This window comes from Tetrao urogallus (assembly GCF_951394365.1).
Source record: "Tetrao urogallus genome assembly, chromosome: Z".
In the NCBI taxonomy this organism is placed as follows: domain Eukaryota; kingdom Metazoa; phylum Chordata; class Aves; order Galliformes; family Phasianidae; genus Tetrao; species Tetrao urogallus.
In genome coordinates, this window is record NC_136816.1 from 50,046,655 (window position 1) to 50,066,231 (window position 19,577).

At 37.4% G+C, this 19,577-nt stretch overlaps 1 protein-coding gene across 2 annotated transcripts in view; it reads left to right on the forward strand.

The window, feature by feature from the left end:
* Positions 1–18,227, forward strand: part of TNPO1 (transportin 1) — a gene marked incomplete at both ends in the record, with an annotated part of 55,303 nt that extends 37,076 nt beyond the window's left edge. The window contains 11 exons of one of the 2 annotated variants that reach the window (XM_079548792.1): positions 1,261–1,432; positions 2,842–2,928; positions 3,240–3,347; positions 4,333–4,491; positions 4,581–4,668; positions 8,575–8,673; positions 8,892–8,987; positions 11,780–11,855; positions 12,647–12,746; positions 14,173–14,247; positions 18,120–18,227. In XM_079548792.1, the coding sequence (XP_079404918.1) occupies positions 1,261–1,432; positions 2,842–2,928; positions 3,240–3,347; positions 4,333–4,491; positions 4,581–4,668; positions 8,575–8,673; positions 8,892–8,987; positions 11,780–11,855; positions 12,647–12,746; positions 14,173–14,247; positions 18,120–18,227 (1,168 nt within the window). The remainder of the gene's footprint in view (positions 1–1,260; positions 1,433–2,841; positions 2,929–3,239; positions 3,348–4,332; positions 4,492–4,580; positions 4,669–8,574; positions 8,674–8,891; positions 8,988–11,779; positions 11,856–12,646; positions 12,747–14,172; positions 14,248–18,119) is intronic. The other variant, XM_079548791.1, reaches the window with a different exon arrangement.
* Between the last annotated feature and the right edge of the window lie 1,350 nt (positions 18,228–19,577).

Here is a 19,577-nt window from a genome sequence, read left to right on the forward strand (position 1 = left end):
CTTTGCAATAGAGATGATCTCATGAAAAACATTGTTGCAGATAAAATGGTTTAGGAAATTCCACTTTAAGGAAGATGTAGAGCTGTTACAAGTAAAAATGTACTTAGTAATTTTATGAATAGCAGTATAATGATCCTTCTTGGAGAAAATCTAAAACCTACATCCTTACAGCTGCACAAATCGTTGTCTGCTATATTTAAAATTGCTCAGAATACAAGATATTTTCATCACTAACTTGTGTATCATTGCAGATGTTTAACTTCCATTTCTGTGATACTGAGGAAAGTGTTCCTTTAGTTGGAGGGACAATTGAAAAGATATTTCATTGAAACACATTTTCGTGCTTGCATTCTATGCCTTTCTGAAAGAGTACATCAAAATAATGTAATAAATAATTTTAAATAATATTAGGACTATAGGTATGTAAGTAAAATAGACATTTAGTGTTCACAGTTCCATTGTTTAAAGTAAAAAGCATTTCTCTATTTGGTATCAGAGTAGTAGGGGATTGTTCACCTCTTACAGTGTTGCATACTTTTTTGGTGTTGGGATTGACTGAGTCTTCTTGACGCAAGTTAGATCTCTAAATCATCAATAGTTCTTAATTTTTTCCTTTAATTGCTTTTCCGAAGCAGCATGTCTTTTAGTGCTGTCATTCACAAACTCTTGATAGGCATGAAATTTTTGTGATGTCATGAAGTGTTTTTTAACCAAGGGTGGCTGAAATTGTTTGTTCCCTCCTCATTTTTACTTTTGTTTTCTTTGTCTCTCTGTACTTGTATTTCAGTGCAGTGTACTTCTGTGAAAGAGATGCCAGTATTGTACTGGTACAGGAGCATTTAGGCTTCAGGTGTAGCTGCAGCACATGTTAAATATAGTAGGCTTTTTTTTTTTAATTATTTAAACTTTATTTAACAACTTTAATTATGTTTTCCTACTATTTAAAACACTGTAACTTGTATATAGTAATGCTTTTGGCAGCACAATAGGCTTTATCTGTATACATTGTAGTTTTTACAGCAATTATTTGAATTTTGTTCTTCATAATACAAGATCCTTATGTATTCAATCAAAATATTACTGCAGTAACCTCAGTCTAACAATTCTGAAAACATACCTAGGATGAATAAAGTTTTATGTTAAAAAGGAAGGGAGAATGTGGGATGTTAGGGGTTTGTACTGTTGATTTTGGTGTGGGTTTTTTTTTTTCCCCAAAGGTACTGACTAACATCGTTTTTGGTTTTTGTTCTTGTCCCTTAGTGCCTTTGCTACTCTAGAAGAGGAGGCTTGTACAGAGCTTGTTCCTTATCTTGCATATATACTTGACACTTTGGTCTTCGCATTTAGTAAATACCAGCATAAAAACCTGCTTATTCTTTATGATGCTATAGGAACTCTAGCAGATTCCGTAGGCCATCATCTAAATAAACCAGTGAGTATACCTTACATTCTATAAAAATACTCATCATACATCTCTAGAATGTTTTACACATTGCAAAACAGAAATACTGACCTTTCCTTTTAGGTTTTGGTGATACTGAATGTTTGTATGAAAAATACATAAACTGCAGTTACTTTCCTAGCTATGCAAACATTATGAATTTTGTAACAGCAGATCTAAGTATACTGGTTTCTGAAATGTGCTTCTTGTCATGATTACTTACTTCATTTTCAGATTTTTTCAGCTTAGAGATATGTGTATCAATTCAAACATTAAGTCAGATTTAAGAGGAGTTGCTGGAACATATGCTAATTTCTATTGACCAGTTTCTTTTTTTAAACTACTTTCAGATGCTCTGTGTGTCTTTCTATGTAGTGGAGCATATTGTCAATAGAAGTTGTATGAGAGTGAAACAGTTATGCAACTTACAAATAAAAAAGCACAGATAATGCAAAGGCCATACTCTAGCATGGAACATTTTGCTGTTTTTTCCTCAACATACATTTGTTAGTAGAATGTGTAGATGTCTCATATTGTATGCATCTTCTTATGATGGCTGTTAAAATTTGTTTTATTTCTCTGTATTGCTTCATGTGACATAGATTCACTAGAATAAATTAATCTGAGTTGTTGCTATGGCACTTTGCTTGCTGTTCAAGGCATCCCACCATGAGAGGGCCTCTCTTCTGATCTCTTTGGCCTTTTCATATAGTCTAGGGGAAGATAAATGGGAGCTCTTGGTGATGGCGGGACTTTCTTCAGTCACTTTGAGTATTGTGGTTTTGGGCATAAGATTAGCTGACAGTTCTTGTTGGCTATTCAGCTATCTTCTGGGAGCAGTAGCACTAACATAGGGTTGCCTTGCTTGACGTTGTGACTGAGTGGCAGAGAAGATTAAACAGCTTGTTTCAGAGTGACTAAGTTTATCTTTCTAGATGGATAGAAAATGACTTTCTTCGTGCATGGCTAGTTGCTTGAGGATGAAGTTTCAGGAATATGGGGTAATTTATAACAGCAGGGTAATGTGAAATGATTGAGAAATGCAAGTGGCAATTGCAGTGCTGATTGGAAAAAAAAAAAAGTAAATAAATTTGTAGGCAATTATAAATTTGTAACAACCCGGACAGCTATGGAAAGTTGCAAAACTGAAACCAAACATGGAGGAAAAAATCCACTGATCACTGGAGGTGATTACATGTCTCAATGAAAAAAATCTGAATGTAATTTATAAACTCTAATATTAAACTACTTGTGCATATTACTGTGTTTGGTTTGCAGCATATCAGTTTTCTTTTGCTGAAAAAGTAGAAATGATTTTTAATATATCAATGTTTTGACTTTGAAATAAACCAGCGTGCAATTAAGTATTTCAACAGCTGATGCATTTTTATCCTGAACAGGAATATATTCAGATGCTAATGCCCCCGTTAATCCACAAGTGGAACATGTTGAAGGATGAAGATAAAGATCTCTTTCCTTTATTAGAGGTAAAAGTTAAAATTTGAATATCATATATCAGCTCCTTTTACAAGTTATGCTTTCTGCTCAAGAAACTACCTACTAGATGTGTAACTACAAAGGCTTAAATCAGTAAAGCTTGTAGCAGAAGCCACTTGAATTTATTTTGTACCATTCTTATGTGTTTTTCCCTGAGGATCTCCTTATCTTTAAAAAAAAAAAAAAAGTTTTTTTTATGGCTGAGCTAATTGCTACAGTCATTCTGGGTTGTGCATTCACTTAACAGTTATACGTTTGACTTCTCTCTCCCCCCTCTTTTTTTTTCTTCTTTTAATTCCAGTGCCTGTCGTCAGTTGCTACTGCCTTGCAGTCTGGCTTTCTTCCATACTGTGAACCTGTGTACCAGCGTTGTGTAAATCTAGTGCAGAAGACCCTTGCACAAGCCATGGTAATTTTCTTTTGCTATTCCAGTGTTTTCAGAGTAACTCATTAAAACAATGTATGGCCTAGATAGACTCAAGCAGTGTGCCCAGGAGAACCTCATGAGGTTCAACAAAGTCAAGTGTAAGCTGGGGAATGTAAGGATGAAACACAGCTTTACTGAAAAGGACTTGAGGTACTGGCCAAAAAGAGGCTGGATGTGAGCCAGCAGTGTACCCTCACAGTCCAGCAGGCAACCGCATCCTGAGCCACATCAAAAGAAATGTGGCCAGCAGAGTGAGGGGGGTGATCCTGCCCTTCTGCTCTGCACCAGTGAGACATCACCTGGAGTGCTGCATCTAGCTGTGGAGTCTGCAGGACAGGAGAGACATGGACCTGTCGGACCATGTCCAGAGGAGGGCCACAAAGATGATTCAAGGGGTGGAACACATCTCCAATGAGAACAGGCTGTTCAGCCCGAAGAAGAGAAGGGAGACTGTCAGATCTCTCTAGGGAGACCTGATAGTGGTGTTGCAGTATGTAAAAGTGGGCTGTAAGAAGGAAGGGGTCAAACTCCTTAGGAGGATCTGGGGCAATAGGACAAGAAAAATGGTTTCAAACTTAAGGAGGAGAGATTTAGATTGGATATAAGGAAAAAGTCTTTTACAGTGAGGGTAGCAAGGGAGTGGAACAGACTGCCCAGAGGGGTAGTGGATATCCCATCCCTGGAGACATTCAAGATCAGGCTGGATGGGGCTCTGAGCAACCTGATTTAGCTATAGGTGTCCCTGTTCATTGCAGAGTTGGACTCTAGACTCTAAAGTTGGACTCTGGATGACCTTTAAAGGTCCTTTCCTACTCAGATGATTCTGTTTCTATGAACTGTGTAAAGTTAGGGGTTGCCGGGGACATCTGTAGTATAACACTGAATCTCTGAAACTGTTTTTTACAGTTTTGCATACCCCTGACAAAATGTAATTCTCATTCTGAAAATGTATTTTCATTTGCTACAGTTGCACAATGCCCAACCAGACCAATATGAGGCTCCAGATAAGGACTTCATGATTGTGGCTCTTGATTTACTCAGTGGTTTAGCTGAAGGTCTTGGAGGCAACATTGAGCAGCTGGTAGCTCGGAGCAATATCCTGACACTGATGTACCAATGCATGCAGGTGAGTGAGAAACTGATTTTTCCAAGGGTTTTCTTTAAGATGATCAGAAACACTTCAAGAATTGCCATATTTCTTCTTTTTCTCCTTAGGATAAAATGCCTGAAGTACGACAAAGTTCTTTCGCACTGTTAGGTGATCTGACAAAGGCGTGTTTTCAGCATGTTAAGCCTTGCATCGGTATGTTTCCTTCGCATACTAAACAATTAACTCATTTTACAGACTGATAAAAGGCTCCTTTAGCCGCTGTTAAGATCCTTTTTTCTATGTCTTGCATTGTCATGCTGTGTATTTTCATATTTCCTTATTAGCAAGGGACTGCAGCTTTTTTCCTTCAAACTGTGTTTAAAAGATGGGGTTTTTTAGACAGTATAAATAATTCATTTTGCTGCTTGATTTTTACAATTTAAAAGCTGCCTGTTCTGCTGGAATATATAAAAAGATTTACTTAACTTAATTACAACAGTTCCTTCATTTGCTAAATTTCTGAATTTGTATCTTTTACTTCTTTTTTAGCTACATTCTACATTAAAATTATAGATAGATATACCATACATATTGGGCACCAAGCTGGCTAGCTCATCACTAGGGCTTTAAACTAGAGCTACTGGGGGAGGGGTCTGTACTACACAATAACTGAGAGATAGGGAGCGCAGTCACTTTAAGAAGCAGCAGGGGAAAACTTCAGATTTGCCCTGGAAGTTTGTGGGAGTACTTCTCTAGGAAAGTAATGCATCTGAAAGCTCAGCTGAAGTGCATCTATAACAATGCGTGCAGTGTAGAAAATAAACGGAAGCTAGGAAATTGCATTTGGTGGAGAATTATGATCTTATCGCTATCTCAGAAACATGGCAGGATGACTCACATGACTAGAATACCACCACTGAGGGCTATGAGCTTTGTAAAAGTGATAGACAAGGTAGCAGGAGTGGGGGAGTTGTCCTCTGTGATAAGAAGACTGTGTTATAGACTGCAAGGAGCACCCTCTGAGAGAGTCAGGAACAGATTGAGAGATTCTGTAGGTTAAAATAAGGCATTGAACCAAAAAAGGATAGCTAGTACAGTCTAATACAGGCTGCATAATCTAGGGGGAGCCTATTGATGAAGCCTTCTTGCTTCAGCTGCAAGAGGTGTCGTGATCACAGGGTCTCGTCCTGATGGGAGATTTTCAACCAGCCAGATATCTCTGGGAAAACACCACAGCAAGCTGTTAAATTGTTAAAGAGGTTAGGATTGAAGGAAGCCTGGAGTGCAGAGACCATGTCCTGGTCAAGTTCTTGATTGATCTTGAGTGATCTTGAGGAATGTGAGCTTGGCGGAGTGGAGACAGGACTGAACTTCCAGAGGTGGAACTTCAGGCTCTTTGTGGAATTGCTGGACAAGATCCTTGGGAAACTATCTTTAGAGACAAAGGAGGGCAGCAAAGCTGGCTACTCTTTTAGGATCCATTTCTGAGAATTCAAGAGCTCTCCATCTTCAGGATAAGAAAGCAGATAGAGGAAGCAGGAAACCAGCATGGCTTGGCAAGGATGTTCTGATCAAACTGAGAGAAAAGAAGGGCATGTACAGGCACTGGAAACAAGATTGTGTCATCTCAGAAAAATTCAGAAATGTTGTCTGGACATACAGAGATAGGATCAGGAAAGCAAAGGCACAGATGGAACGGATTTGGAGAAGGATATTAAAAACAACAAGGAAGGGTTTTATAGGTACGTTTGGCAGAAGAGACAGGCCAGAGACAGTGTACCTCCTTTGAGTGAGAAAGAACTGGCTGCACAGATATGGAGACAGCTGAAGTACTTAATGAGCTCTTTGCCTCAGTCTTCACTGGCAGTCAGAATTCTCGTATTTCTCACATCTCTGAACTGCTTGATGGGAACTGGGGGAGCAACTTGGCTCCAGCATGAGGACAGAGCAAGTTGGAGACCACTTCATGAGGCTGAAGTCCATGGGGCCAGATGACATGCATTCTGTGGTTCTGATGTGGAACTGTCTGATGTGATTGCCAAGCTGCTCTTTTTCATAGATGAAAATCTGTGTCTGTCAGGTGGCTGGAAAAAGGGCAATATCACTCCCTTTTATAAGAAAGGGAGGAAGGGGGACCAAGAGATCTATGGGGTAGGAGCCTCACCTCTGTGGGAAAGTCATGGAACAGATCCTCCTGGAAAACATGTTGAAGCACATGATGGATGAGCGTGTGATCTGAGGCAGCCAGCAGGGCATCACCAAGGGAAGGTTGTACCTGACCAATCTAGTCACCTTCTGTGATGCAGTGATGGCATCAGTGGGCATCTACATCAGAGGGCGTCTACATGGACTTCTGCAAGGTTTTTGACATGATTTCTCACCGCATCATTATCTCTAAATTGGAGAGAGCTAGATTTGAAGGGTGGATAAGGAATTGGCTGGAAGTTTGCATCCAGAGGGTTATGGTCAATAGCTCTGTGTCCAGATGGAGGCTAATGATGAGCCGTGTCCCGCAGGGGTCTGTCTTGGGATCAGTATTCTTTAACATTTTTATCATTTTAGTGACATAAATGATAGGATTGAGAGTACCCTCAGCAGATTAATTGATGACACCTAGCTAAGTGGTGCGGTTGGTATGGTAGAAGGGATGCCATCCAGACGGACCTTGATAAAGTCAGAAGCTGGGCCCACGTGAGCCTAGTGAAGTTCATCAGAGGAAAGTGCAAAGTTTTGCACTTGCATCAAAGTAATCCCATATATGTATACAAACTGGGAGAACTCTTTGAGAGTAGCCTTGGTGAGAAGGACTTAGGCATCCTGGTAGAGGAAAAACTTAATGTGACTCAGCAGTGTGTGCTTGCAGCTTGGAATGCTGATGGTATCCTGGGCTGCATCTTAAGAGGGATGGCCGTCAAGGTGAGGGAGGTGATTATCCATCTCTGCCATTGTGACACCCTTCTTGAATATTGCATCCCTCAGCAAAGGAAGGATGTGAAGCTTTTGCAGAGCCCAAAGGAGGGCCACAAGGATGATTAGAGGGCTGGAGCACATCTCCAATGAAGACATATTGAAGGAGCTGGGCTTGTTCAGCCCGGAGAAGAGAAGGCAGAATAGAGATCTCATTGCAGCCTTCCAGTACTTAGGAGGTGATTATAAATACAGGAGGATGATCAAGTTTTTGCACAGGTAGATAGTGATAGGATGAGAGAAAGTAGTTTAACACTAAAGGAAGGGAGATCTAGATTAGAAGTCAGGGGTACATTTTTCATTGAGAGACTGATGAGGTGCTGGAACAGGCTGCCAAGAGAGGCTGTGGGTGTCCTGTCTCTCTCTCTCATCCTGGCTGGATGGCATAGGCAGCCTGATCTAGTACTTGATCTAGCAGTTGGCAGCTCTGCCTGCAGAAAGGGGGTTGGAACTTAATCCTTGAGGTCCCTTCCAGCACAAGCCATTCTATGATATTGTGATCTATAGTGAAAGTGGAGAACTTGGCTAGAAGGCATGTTTTGGCTTAGCCATTGTTTGTTCTCGGTGTGTGTTTTGTTTTGTGTTCAATAGGAATGTAACATCAATTATATGCTTCCACAATATTTGCTATCTCATCCTTCAAATGTTCTTGATATGCACTTTGCCAAATGTATGCTTTGATAGCCTTGGGAATGTGAAGTTCAAGTAGCAGATGTTATAATGATAGATGAAATTGCCTTCTGGGTTCTTTTCTTGTTAGCACGCTTGAATATGTAGTTATCTAAATGGTTCAAGGATTGATTGTTCAACCATTTATAAAACTACAAGTGCTTGTTATTGGGTTGCTTTTGCGTCCTCCCTTCTACTCCAGTTAGGGAAGGGGAGAAAAAGGGTTTATAGAGTTGCATAAAGATAAAGCCTATTAGAGGCATTTTAGAATCATAGTTTGAAAAGATTTGTTGATCTACTCGGATTCTAAAATCCGAGTTTATCTGATATATAGTAGAAATGCAGCTCTCATTAATACATGTGTAACATTTTCCAAGTATTTAAATAGGCTCAAATGATTAAAAAAAAAAAAACAAAAAACAAAAAAAACAAAAAACAAAAAACAAAAAAAAAAACCACTTTTTTTAATATTGTTCTTTTTAGCTGATTTCATGCCCATTTTGGGAACCAACCTAAACCCTGAATTCATTTCTGTGTGTAACAATGCTACCTGGGCTATTGGAGAGATCTCCATTCAGATGGGTAAGCTTTTTTTTTTTTTTTTCTTTGAATCTTTGCACATTTAGCATGGTTAGTCTGTTTTGATTTTGTTTGTTTTTAGTTTTTACTGACACTTTCATGTTAAAACTTAAATTAAGGTTGAAATTTGTCTTTGATAATAAATTCAGTGTATCAAATGTACTTAGATTATATATATTAACAATCATTTTCTTCTAAATATTTCTTTTTGACTATTTCAGGTATAGAGATGCAGCCTTATATTCCAATGGTGTTGCACCAGCTTGTAGAAATAATTAACAGACCCAACACACCAAAGACATTGTTAGAGAACACAGGTACCCAAAAACTGAAGCATTTGTGCTGAAGGAATTATGGATTATTTTTTTTTATTTTAAAAATTACGTAGGGGAATAACACCAGAACTGATTGTATTGGAATGTATTTGGCTTTTTTAAGCAAAAACAACTCTGTTTTGCAAAAGCTCTTACAAGTCTCAGTCTTGCATTAAATCTTCTATCGTCTATCTGGATTCTTACAGTTGTTGCTTTCTCACCTCTATAATACTTAGTATAACTGTTATCTATTTGATTTTTTTTGTAAGTATTCTTCCAGTGTTATATATGAATTACATATAACATATATATATACAGTAACACTTATAACCTAATATTAGCCTTATTTAAATATATGCAAGTCGTTACACATGTGCACTATGTTTATCTCTAGTGTTTGAAATGAATATGATCGGTGTATATAAAACAAATAATAGATTATTTGAATTTAAAACAAAAACCCAAAAACCAAGAAACAATGCTGTTTTTTAAAATACTGATTTGTGAGACCACCAAAATCTAGATCTGTGATGGCATTTTTACTCCAACATAGCTGAAGTCATGTACTTCAATGAAGTTCTGTTACCTGGTCACAAGAAATAAACAAGTAAATTTTGAAAGCAAGCCTAAAATTGGCACACATGCATTGTGTTCTGGCCAATAGGCTGTACCTTCCAAACTGGAAAGAGTTCCCAAACTGTGCTGGAACTTCTGAGGCTTGTTTCTTTTGCATTTATAGAGCGCACGTTCTGGTAGGATGAACGCCTTCCATACTTCAAACAGAATTTTATTAATAATCTTACAGGTTTATCATTTACTAATTGAGAATCCTTTTTTTTTTGTCTGAAAATTTGTCCTGTAAGAAAATATTAGCTTAGTCATTATAACATGACATGATTAAAAATTATGCAAGTTGTTTTATGCTTAGCGTGAAGTAAATTGGTGACAGATTTTCGATGTGTATTTCTCCTCCAATGTTCTCTTAACGTAAAAGCTGTGCTTTGGCTACATCTCTCCTACTATTCTCAGTTTAGTATGGAAGGTGAACTTCAAGGAAAACTACAAAGTTGTGGGATAAAGTAGATACTGCCTTTTGAAAAGATCATTTTGGAGCAAATATGTACTTGTTTTCAAATAAACCATGAAATAGTATGTCAGCATAAATTCCTTCTTCCCACGCTCCTGGCCCCTTTCCTCTTCACTGATGGATGTAATGCCTGTAACTGGGAGGCATCCAATCTTAAACTTTTGCTTCTATCACTGTTGTGGAATTTTTGGAAGCATCTGAACACTGACATTTCCTTTATTCTCTTAATAGTTATTTAAATGTGGATGCATAACTGCAGATAAATGTTGAGTGTGGTGTACTTATTATAAGTTTGTTGTGGGATATTGTGCTGCATATCACTGGTGTGTGCAAGAGTATTACTGTTTTCTGCTTTAGCTTGCTATGTAATGAGCCATGAGCACACTTTTATAGAAACAGGAGACTGTGTTAAGTAAAAGCAGTAGTACTGAAAGTGAGTACATGTCAAAAACTTGATCTTTGACAGAAGTTTCTATTCCTTGTACAAACTGTAACTGTGAAAACTTAAGTGTGGATAAAACTGAAGTGTATTTTAACTTGAAACTTGTATTTGAAAAGCAATTCAAATACATTTTAATGAGTTAAATCTGCTGAAAATTTTAGATCCTGTGTATTGAAATAGTGCATTGCAAGTGAGCAGCTGGTTTGTGGAATTGTTAAAATTCGTACTACTAGTATATCCTACACCAAACTTTTATTGGAGAAAGCATCATCTGCTTTATTGCATGTTTCATGAAACTGTTCACAATTGCCTGTTTAATTAGAGTGTTGCATAGTATGTCCCTTGAACATAGGTTTCCTTTCTCTGCTTCATATAAATCTGCTGGATTTTAGTATTATTCATGTATTTTGCTTCAAGTAATCCTGATACATTATTCCCCACCCTCTCCTTTTTCTAAAGATTAATCTTCTGTGAGTTGAGCAAACACCACTAAAACACAGTTACATTTTTTCAATCTGTCCCTCCATGAAGGACTGAACTACCAAATAATGTGAAGAAGCAATTTTGTATTTATGCCTTTGCATCAGAAGTCAGATTATTGTATGGCTGTTATGATGAAGACTGTTGAGAAAAGAAGAATTAACTTTGCAGTTAGTTGCTCTAGCAACCACTTTAAATTATCTAAAGGATTATAAAGAGAACAATTTTTTTGTTTTCTTAAAGAATTTTCATATATTTAGCATTCATAGACAGATCACGGTATATTTAATGTAAACATACTTCCAAGCGTATTAGTCATGGATAAGCATATTAAAAACTTGAATTCTAAATACTGAAAAAATGTTTAGGATACTTTATAATAAAGCTGAAAATTCCTTTTTATTAAGAGAATCCCTAATAGTACATTTGAATAAAATCTTAGTAGTGCATGGTAGGTAAATTTAACATAAAGTAAGTGAAGAGAGCAGAATGACTGCATACATCAGAAAGCTTTTTGTTTTTAAATTGTGTTTTTGGTGTTCTCTCATTTACTTCTTTAATTTTTCTTTTACCCTGGAAAGTATACCATATATGTTGCTGCCTCTTATTTAGGGGGTGGTAATAAACAGCACTGGTGAAATCTTATGTTTATTATCATACACAGATTCTGTTGGTTTCTGTTTCTGAGTTATTTGTTGTTTTTTCTTTATTTTTTCTCCTCCCCCCTCATTTGCTCATGTCTTGGTTGGCGTTTGGTGGTGTATAACCGTGATTGCGTTACCTTAGCAATAACAATTGGTCGTCTTGGTTACGTTTGTCCTCAAGAGGTGGCCCCCATGCTACAGCAGTTTATAAGACCCTGGTGTGTATTATTCAATCTTTTTTTTTTTAATTCATTTTTCTTCACTCTCTTTCTTTCTTTCTTCTCTCTATCTCACTTTTAGATATATTTTCAGTTGGTTACAAAATCTCAATCCTTAATCATTGCCAACCATGTGACTAATCTTGTCCTATCAGGTTTGTGAGTTTTTAGTAGCACCGTCATGTATTTTCTTTATGTTGTGGCTAACGACTAATTTATGCATGGGATAAGATTGTCACATGCTTGCTGTGTTAAAGCTTGACTATGAAAGAGCGTTTTAAAATCCACCAGAATGATACTACAATGCATGCCAATACAGTAAAATTTAAACTGTGCATTACCTTACTTAAAAAAATCAGTCGGAGGCTTGAAATGCTGTAAGGAATATATGTTTATAGACCTGTTTTATGTATAAAATAGCTTGCTTGCTGCTGTAAAAGTTAAATAACTGTTCTGTAACTGGTATCTGACATAATTCATACTGTGATAGTATTATATGTTCTGCTTCTAATAATGATAGTTACTATAAATATTTCAGATATGTGTCTTTTGTATTTAATGGAATACAGGTCACACTTTATAAATGGTGCCACAGAAGAACAAGGTTCTGGAGATGGTAGATAATGGGAATATTCTAGTAAACACTGCAATAACCGTTTTCCTAACTGTTCGCAATAGTGTTTCAAATCATTTTATCCGTGTGGCTTATTCCATCAAATACTGTCATCTAGATCTGACTTGATTGAATGAAAGTGTGATAAAACTAGCTAAGATTTTCTCTACCTTACTAGGTGCACCTCTCTCCGGAACATAAGAGACAATGAGGAAAAGGACTCAGCATTCCGTGGGATATGTACCATGATCACAGTCAACCCCAATGGCGTATTCCAAGTAAGATGCATGAATAGATCTGATTTTTTTCATTTATTTGCGTAAAATGTATTTTAAAATGTGTATGAAATACTAGGAGGTTTAGGTTGATGCTTATTCAGTGCGGAACACGATATGCCTTTATTTTAAGGCCAAGAAGACCAAAACGTTTACATTGTAGTGATAAGTATCATGATAATTCTGGATTTGTTCTTCAGTGAAAAGGAGGAAAAGAGGTGTTAAAAGTCTTTTTTTTTTTTTTTTTGTCTTCTACTTAAAATGTGTATCTAAATAATGAACTCTGACTAACATTGTGAATGATGCAATATTTTTGTCAGTGTTTTGTGTGGAGGATCTCTATGAAAATATAAGGCAAAATCTGATTAAATCCTATCGTTCAGCTGTAATCTAGGCTTTAAAAAAGTAAAAGAACAAAAATGATAACTACCCCTTCATTCTTAAAACTTGAGATGGGAAGATTCTCTCTCAACATCAGATATATTGCTTGAATACTTAATATGACTAGGAAGATGCTCTTTAGATTTGTGTCAAGAACAGAATGTTACTTGCTCTTTAGTCTCCACAGCTCTGAAGTTAAGCTATATCAATGTAACATTTCATGAGAGGAAAAAAAAAGATGAATTTCCTTCTCTGCTGAAATCCCTCTCTTTGAGACACAAAAATTGAGCCTATTTCTTGTTCTGAACTTTTCAGATGATTTCACTTGTCTTGTTCTATACTTGCCATTTCCCTTCTTTTCTGCTGTCCATTTATTCTTTCACACATAAAGAGAGCAGAAAATTAAGAACTCCTCTCATTTTCCCATCTCTCCTCTGTAGTAGTTATCTTCGCTTCTTATCAAAACACACATGCGCTGTCAATTATTGAGGGGTGGTATCTTAGCAGTATAGTAAGAAATGTAGTGCATAACCGCAGGTGAACTATGTTGCAGGGGTTATGATATGGCTTTGGTTTTGAATGTCGTGTGTGTCCCTAAAATAAACTCTGACTCTGCTTGAAGAAATACAGCTGCTTTTTTTTCCAGCTGGAAATTTATAAGACAAAGTTGGTCTTAGGGTCTTATTTGTTGCTTGATGTTAAAATGGTTTGTTTTGGAATTTGTATGATTGGACTGAAAGAATTTGAGTTAGCTAGTTATGATGTGAGAGGAAAACTGTTGTGGTTTCAGTTTGCCTTTTTATGCTGTTGTGTTTATGAGTTTGGCTTTTTAATTAAAAAAGCCTCATCAAACAGTTGCCCCAACTCTATATTTCTGTACATCTAGGTGTAGAATAGTTTGCCTGCATTATTGCCTGCATTAACTGGAAATAAAATCAGTTTTTGAATAAGGATCAAAAAAACTTGTACAGTTAATAGAATGAGTTGAGCATTGTTTCCAGACCTATAACTTAGGGTTTCTAACCTATGTGATTATTTAATCTTATAGGACTTTATTTTTTTTTGTGATGCTGTTGCATCGTGGATTAGCCCAAAAGACGATCTTCGAGACATGTTCTGTAAGGTAATGTTTCTCTTATCATGTCTTATCAATATATCCTGATTATGGTTTGGGATCTTCTGTTTCTTTCTTGCTGTGTGTTTTAGTCAGTACTTCTTGTACTTGTGAAGCTTCTTTGCAAAGTTATTAACTTTCAGACAAAACATCAAAACAATATGAAGGTTGTTTTTTTACTTTACTTATATTTACTTAAGTCCATTCAAGTTACTGCAGACTTCTTTTTAACGGTGTTGAAAAGTTCACTTAGGATTTTAGTTAAAAAAAAAAAAAAAAAAAAATCATCCTCAGAGAGCTTTTCATAATTTCTGTCAACAGCATTTTACTGCATTTTGGAAAACAGGATTTTTTTATACCACATTTAAGTCATCTTTAGAAAATGATATCTGTATAGTTCAAGATTTTTTCTTTTGCCGTGAAGAAGCCCCCTTTATTTAACAGAAATTCAACTGGAAGAAAAGAAGGTTATCAAGAGTAGTCAGCACGGGTTCACCAAGGGGAGATCATGCTTGACCAACCTGGTAGCTTTCTATGATGTTGTCTCTGGCTGGGTGGTTGGGGGGGAGAGCAGTGGGTGTAGTCTACCTTGATTTCAGCAAGGCTTTTGATACTGTCCCCCACGACATCCTTATAACAAAGCTGAGGAAGTGTGAGATAGATGAGTGGACAGTGAGGTGGGTTGAGAACTGGCTGACTGGCAGAGCGCAGAGGGTCGTTGCTGGCGGTGCAGAGTCCGGATGGAGACCTGTAACCAGTGGTGTTCCTCAGGGGTCGGTGCTGGGTCCAGTCTTGTTCAACATCTTCATCAATGACCTTGATGAGGGGATAATGGCCACCCTCAGCAAGTTTGCTGATGATACCAAGTTGGGAGGATTGGCTGACATGCCTGAAGGCTGTTCTGCATTCAGCAAGACCTGGACAGGCTGGAGAGCTGGGCAGAAAAAAACTGGATGAGGTTCAACAAAAGCAAGTGTAGAGTCTCGCATCTGGGGAGGAATAATTGCATGCACCAGTACAGGTTGGGGGATGAGCTGCTGGAGGGGAGCTCTGCGGAGAGGAACCTGGGTGTCCTGGTGGATAACAGGCTGGCCATGAGCCAGCAGTGTGCCCTTGTGGCCAAGAGGGCCAATGGCATCCTGGGGTGCATTAAAAAGAGCGTGGCCAGCAGGTCGAGGGAGGTGATCCTCCCCCTCTACTCTGCCCTGTTAAGGCCTCATCTGGAGTACTGCGTCCAGTTCTGGGCTCCCCAGTACAAAAAAGACAGGGATCTCTTGGAAAGAGTCCAGCAGAGGGCCACAAAGATGGTGAAGGGCCTGGAGCATCTCTCCTATGAAGAAAGGCTGAGTGAACTGGGTCTGTTCAGCCTTGAGAAAAGAAGACTGAGAGGGGACCTGATCCAGGTCTATAAATATCTAAGGTGTGGGGGGCAGAATGGCGAGGCCAGACTGTTTTCAGTGGTGAGTGGAGACAGGACAAGGGGAAACGGCCGGAAACTGCAGCATAGGAAGTTCTGCACAAATGTGCGCAAGAACTTCTTTACAGTGAGGTGACGGAGCACTGGAACAGGCTGCCCAGGGAGGTGGTGGAGTCTCCTTCTCTGGAGATGTTCAAGACCTGCCTGGATGCCTACCTGTGCGACCTGCTGTAGGGAACCTGCTTTGGCAGGGGGTTGGACTCGATGATCTCTGGAGGTCCCTTCCAACCCCTACAATTCTGTGATTCTGTGAAATGTCCAGAAGAATGCAAATGAAAAATATTACAGTGCTATCCTGATCTCTTTGTTTTCTATCTTGGATTAGCAGATCTTCTGGGAACCAGCGTACATTTCTGAATATAGGACATACATCCTAGACAAGTTCAGTAAACATCTTTGTTTGAGGAGGGATGTACGTCCCAAGTTAATGAAATTCCTCTTAAAGCTGAAATAGAGTGTATTTCTAAGAATGTATTAGGGTCAAGGGCCAGTATTGCGTTTTCTCTTGAAGTAACTCATAATGTCATTAATGTCAGCATCAGAACATAAACAGGAATCTTCAAATCCCATCTTGAGAGCAAAACGAAAAAATTCTGCCTCATAAATTAGCAGACTAGTTCTCTGAGTAGCTAGAAAGAAACATCGGGTTCAGGAAATGTGCAGTGATGAGTATTCTAGTGTCAGAAGGAAATAACAAATATTAAAAGCTTAAAATAAGTCCAGGATGCTGGAACTGTGATGACAGTTGTAAGCATTTTCAGTACATGTTTCTGCACTGGTCCTATGGCCCTCAGTACTTGCCTCAGTAAGTTAAACTCCTCTCAGATTCTTTCCAAGATATTCATGCAGGATCTAATGCATCCAAACTAGACACAGTGGGTTTTGACCACTTCGTATGAGGGTGTGCATGGCTTTTTACAGTGTGTTCTTTTGTCTTTCTCCATGCAAGAATAGAGTCAGAACTTTCATCAAGTGATGGCATATGATTTTTTTTTTAGGTTACTTTCTCATTAGACTGGATCCCTTTGCCAACTGAATAACAGATTGTGCCACTTAGGAACTATGGGGGAAAAAAAAACCAAACATTTTTCATAGTCCCCTGAAGTCTTTTTATGTGATTTTTTTCTTTATTGGCATTAGAGCTGATAGAGGAAATAACTGTTCCAAGAACATGGGTAAGACAGCTGTCAGAGTTGAGCTATCTCACATACTCCTAAAAATTTTATCTTTTTTTTTTTTTTTTTAAAGACGAGACATCTAAAGACACTAGCTGTAGTTCATCTGCTAAAACAATACTGGAAGAGGATATAATTATTATTATTTTTTAAAAATGTTCATTTTGTCATACCTAAGCATTTTTTAAATCTCTTTTGTAGTTTTTGTGGCTGGCTAATCTGTTTGGGTAAGGAAAGAAATCTGGTTTTAGATGAGCTCCTTAATGGAGAAAAATAGTTAAATTAACTGTGATGTCTCTACTGTTAAATCTGGTTCAATGACAGCTCTGTTTGAAAATGACATATTGGGGGTGAATTCTATGCTATGAGCTTTAAATTTTACAGTGCTTTTTTTGTAAAAACGTTTTCATGACAGGCCATTCCACAATTAGGTATAGTTGAGTTTAAAAAAAAGAAAATTAAAAAAAATGTTGAGACTCTAGTAGTTTTGTTGTGAGGAAGAACTTTTGCACCTACTTTTGTTCTTCCTTACGTTCACCTATTAAAAAAAACTAATGTTTTCAGAGCATAAATAATAAGGCCCTTTTCATATAATCATTTAATTTTCATAGTTTTCAGTTAAGTTACTGTATTGAAGGGTCCAGAGTGGTATCAATAGGTGGGGAGGTTTTCTTGTCTGTAATGCTGGCTTTTTTACTGCTGGTAGATCCCTGCTGTTTCAAAGTATGAAAGATTTTAACAACTTCTGTTTTAGTTACAGTTGTCTTACAGGTTCCATGGGAAAACACAGCTTTTATAGGATTGTTTTTAGTTTGTGCTAGAAATTAAAAGGCATTAATTCTGTGAAGTACCGATTGTGGTTCTGACTCGGTTTTTCTTCCAGAACCTGTAACACATTTACAAATGGAATATATATACAGTAATAATAAACAGAAAATGTGTACTTTGACAAAACAGTTAGCATTGTGAAATGGCCTACCTCTAACCTGTAAGTCATGTTAGTAAATAAATATTAATTTGAATTGCTAACTATATTCTGTACGTTACGTAACTGATTCTTTTCTTTTAAGGGAGGCATTAAATGTTACAGGATATCTAGTAAATGGGACAGTTGAGCTATACAACTGAGCAATCTGGAGGATTGAAGGCTATTACACATGTTGCTTGTGAATGATGATCTTGTATCTTCTGTTTATTGATCTCTTTTACTTACCTCTCATTGCTTTTAGATTCTTCATGGGTTTAAAAATCAAGTTGGGGATGAGAATTGGAGGCGTTTCTCAGACCAGTTTCCTCTTCCCTTAAAAGAGCGCCTTGCAGCTTACTATGGAGTTTAACCTCGTGCATTGTAGCTGCAGTCCCATGATTAGAGGTAAGCACATGAATCTTCCTTGCAAAATATTGTGTACTTTTTTCCTGTCTCTGCCTTATGAAAATACTAGTGGACTAGAGTAAAATTTTGAGATGAGCTGTGTCAGGTATCTTTACTTCTGTGAAAAAAGAAAGGGGTAATGTTGAACCAAAATCCTGGTAGCTGTAGCAAAAGTAATTGTCTCTCTATGAAAGTCTATACAGTATGCTTGGTCATGTATCAAAGTTAGAAGACTAGGTGTAACTGTATCTGTTCAGGTTTAATAAGCCAAGTAATAAGTGTGTTCTGCAGGCAGCATGCTAGACATAGGCTCCATGTGTCTTATGGGTTAGGGAATAACAGATGTAATATAAGGTGAATATTTCTCTAGGACAAGAAAATAAGTTTAAAATACTTTATCTATGTGAAACCCAATACATTTCTATGTACATGTTAGATGGTTTTGGCACTTAGTCAAGGATACTACAATATTCTTCAGCTCTGCTGTTTGTAGAGGTTGATGTTTTGAGAAGGCTGATGTGTTTATTATTGTGACATTCCACTTTATGCACCAATACGCAGTGGTTACCATTCTGTCAGAGAATACTTCAACTCAATCATATAACAGTGACGGGATTCTAGAATGACTGTAGTGTACCACTTTGCTTTGTATACTTTCTGTGCATACCGTATAAACAAAGCACCTGTGTATAAAGTAGTGTGATGCTGTGAAGAATTTATTATAATACCCAAAAAGAAGGCAGGTTAAGTTTGTTCATTGAGTATAAATGTGGTAATTGCTCTAGAATATTTGCGCAGAAATATAGGAGTGTATCACATAATTCAGTTGTACTGTTAAATGAACACCCATTTAAAACTCAGGCTAATGTTTTTAAGAGTTGGTGGCATAATAAATTCTCTTTGAATTGCATATTTCATCTGAACAATTGATGGAAAATAAGCGAACTTCAAACACAGTAATCAGTGAGGGCATTTAAGTTTTGATGTATGGTTGATTTTTTTTCTTCCTCTTTTAAATATAATGCCAAATTGAAAAAAAAAAAAACAAAAAAAAAAAAAACAAAAAAAACCTGTTACTCTCCATTTCTGTTGAGGAGGGAATATGGCTATCTTGTTGAATCTACCTAAAAGTGAAGTTGTTATGTTAGTAGAGGGTAAGTTTAATATTTCCTGAACATCATGACTGCCTCATAATTTTATACTGAAAGGGCAGAGTCTTTTTAAAGTACATGCAGCTGTTTTCATCTTAAATCTAAGCTTAGATGCAATATTGGAAATGTCATTGTAGCTTTAAAGTATATGTTGTTGTAAGGAA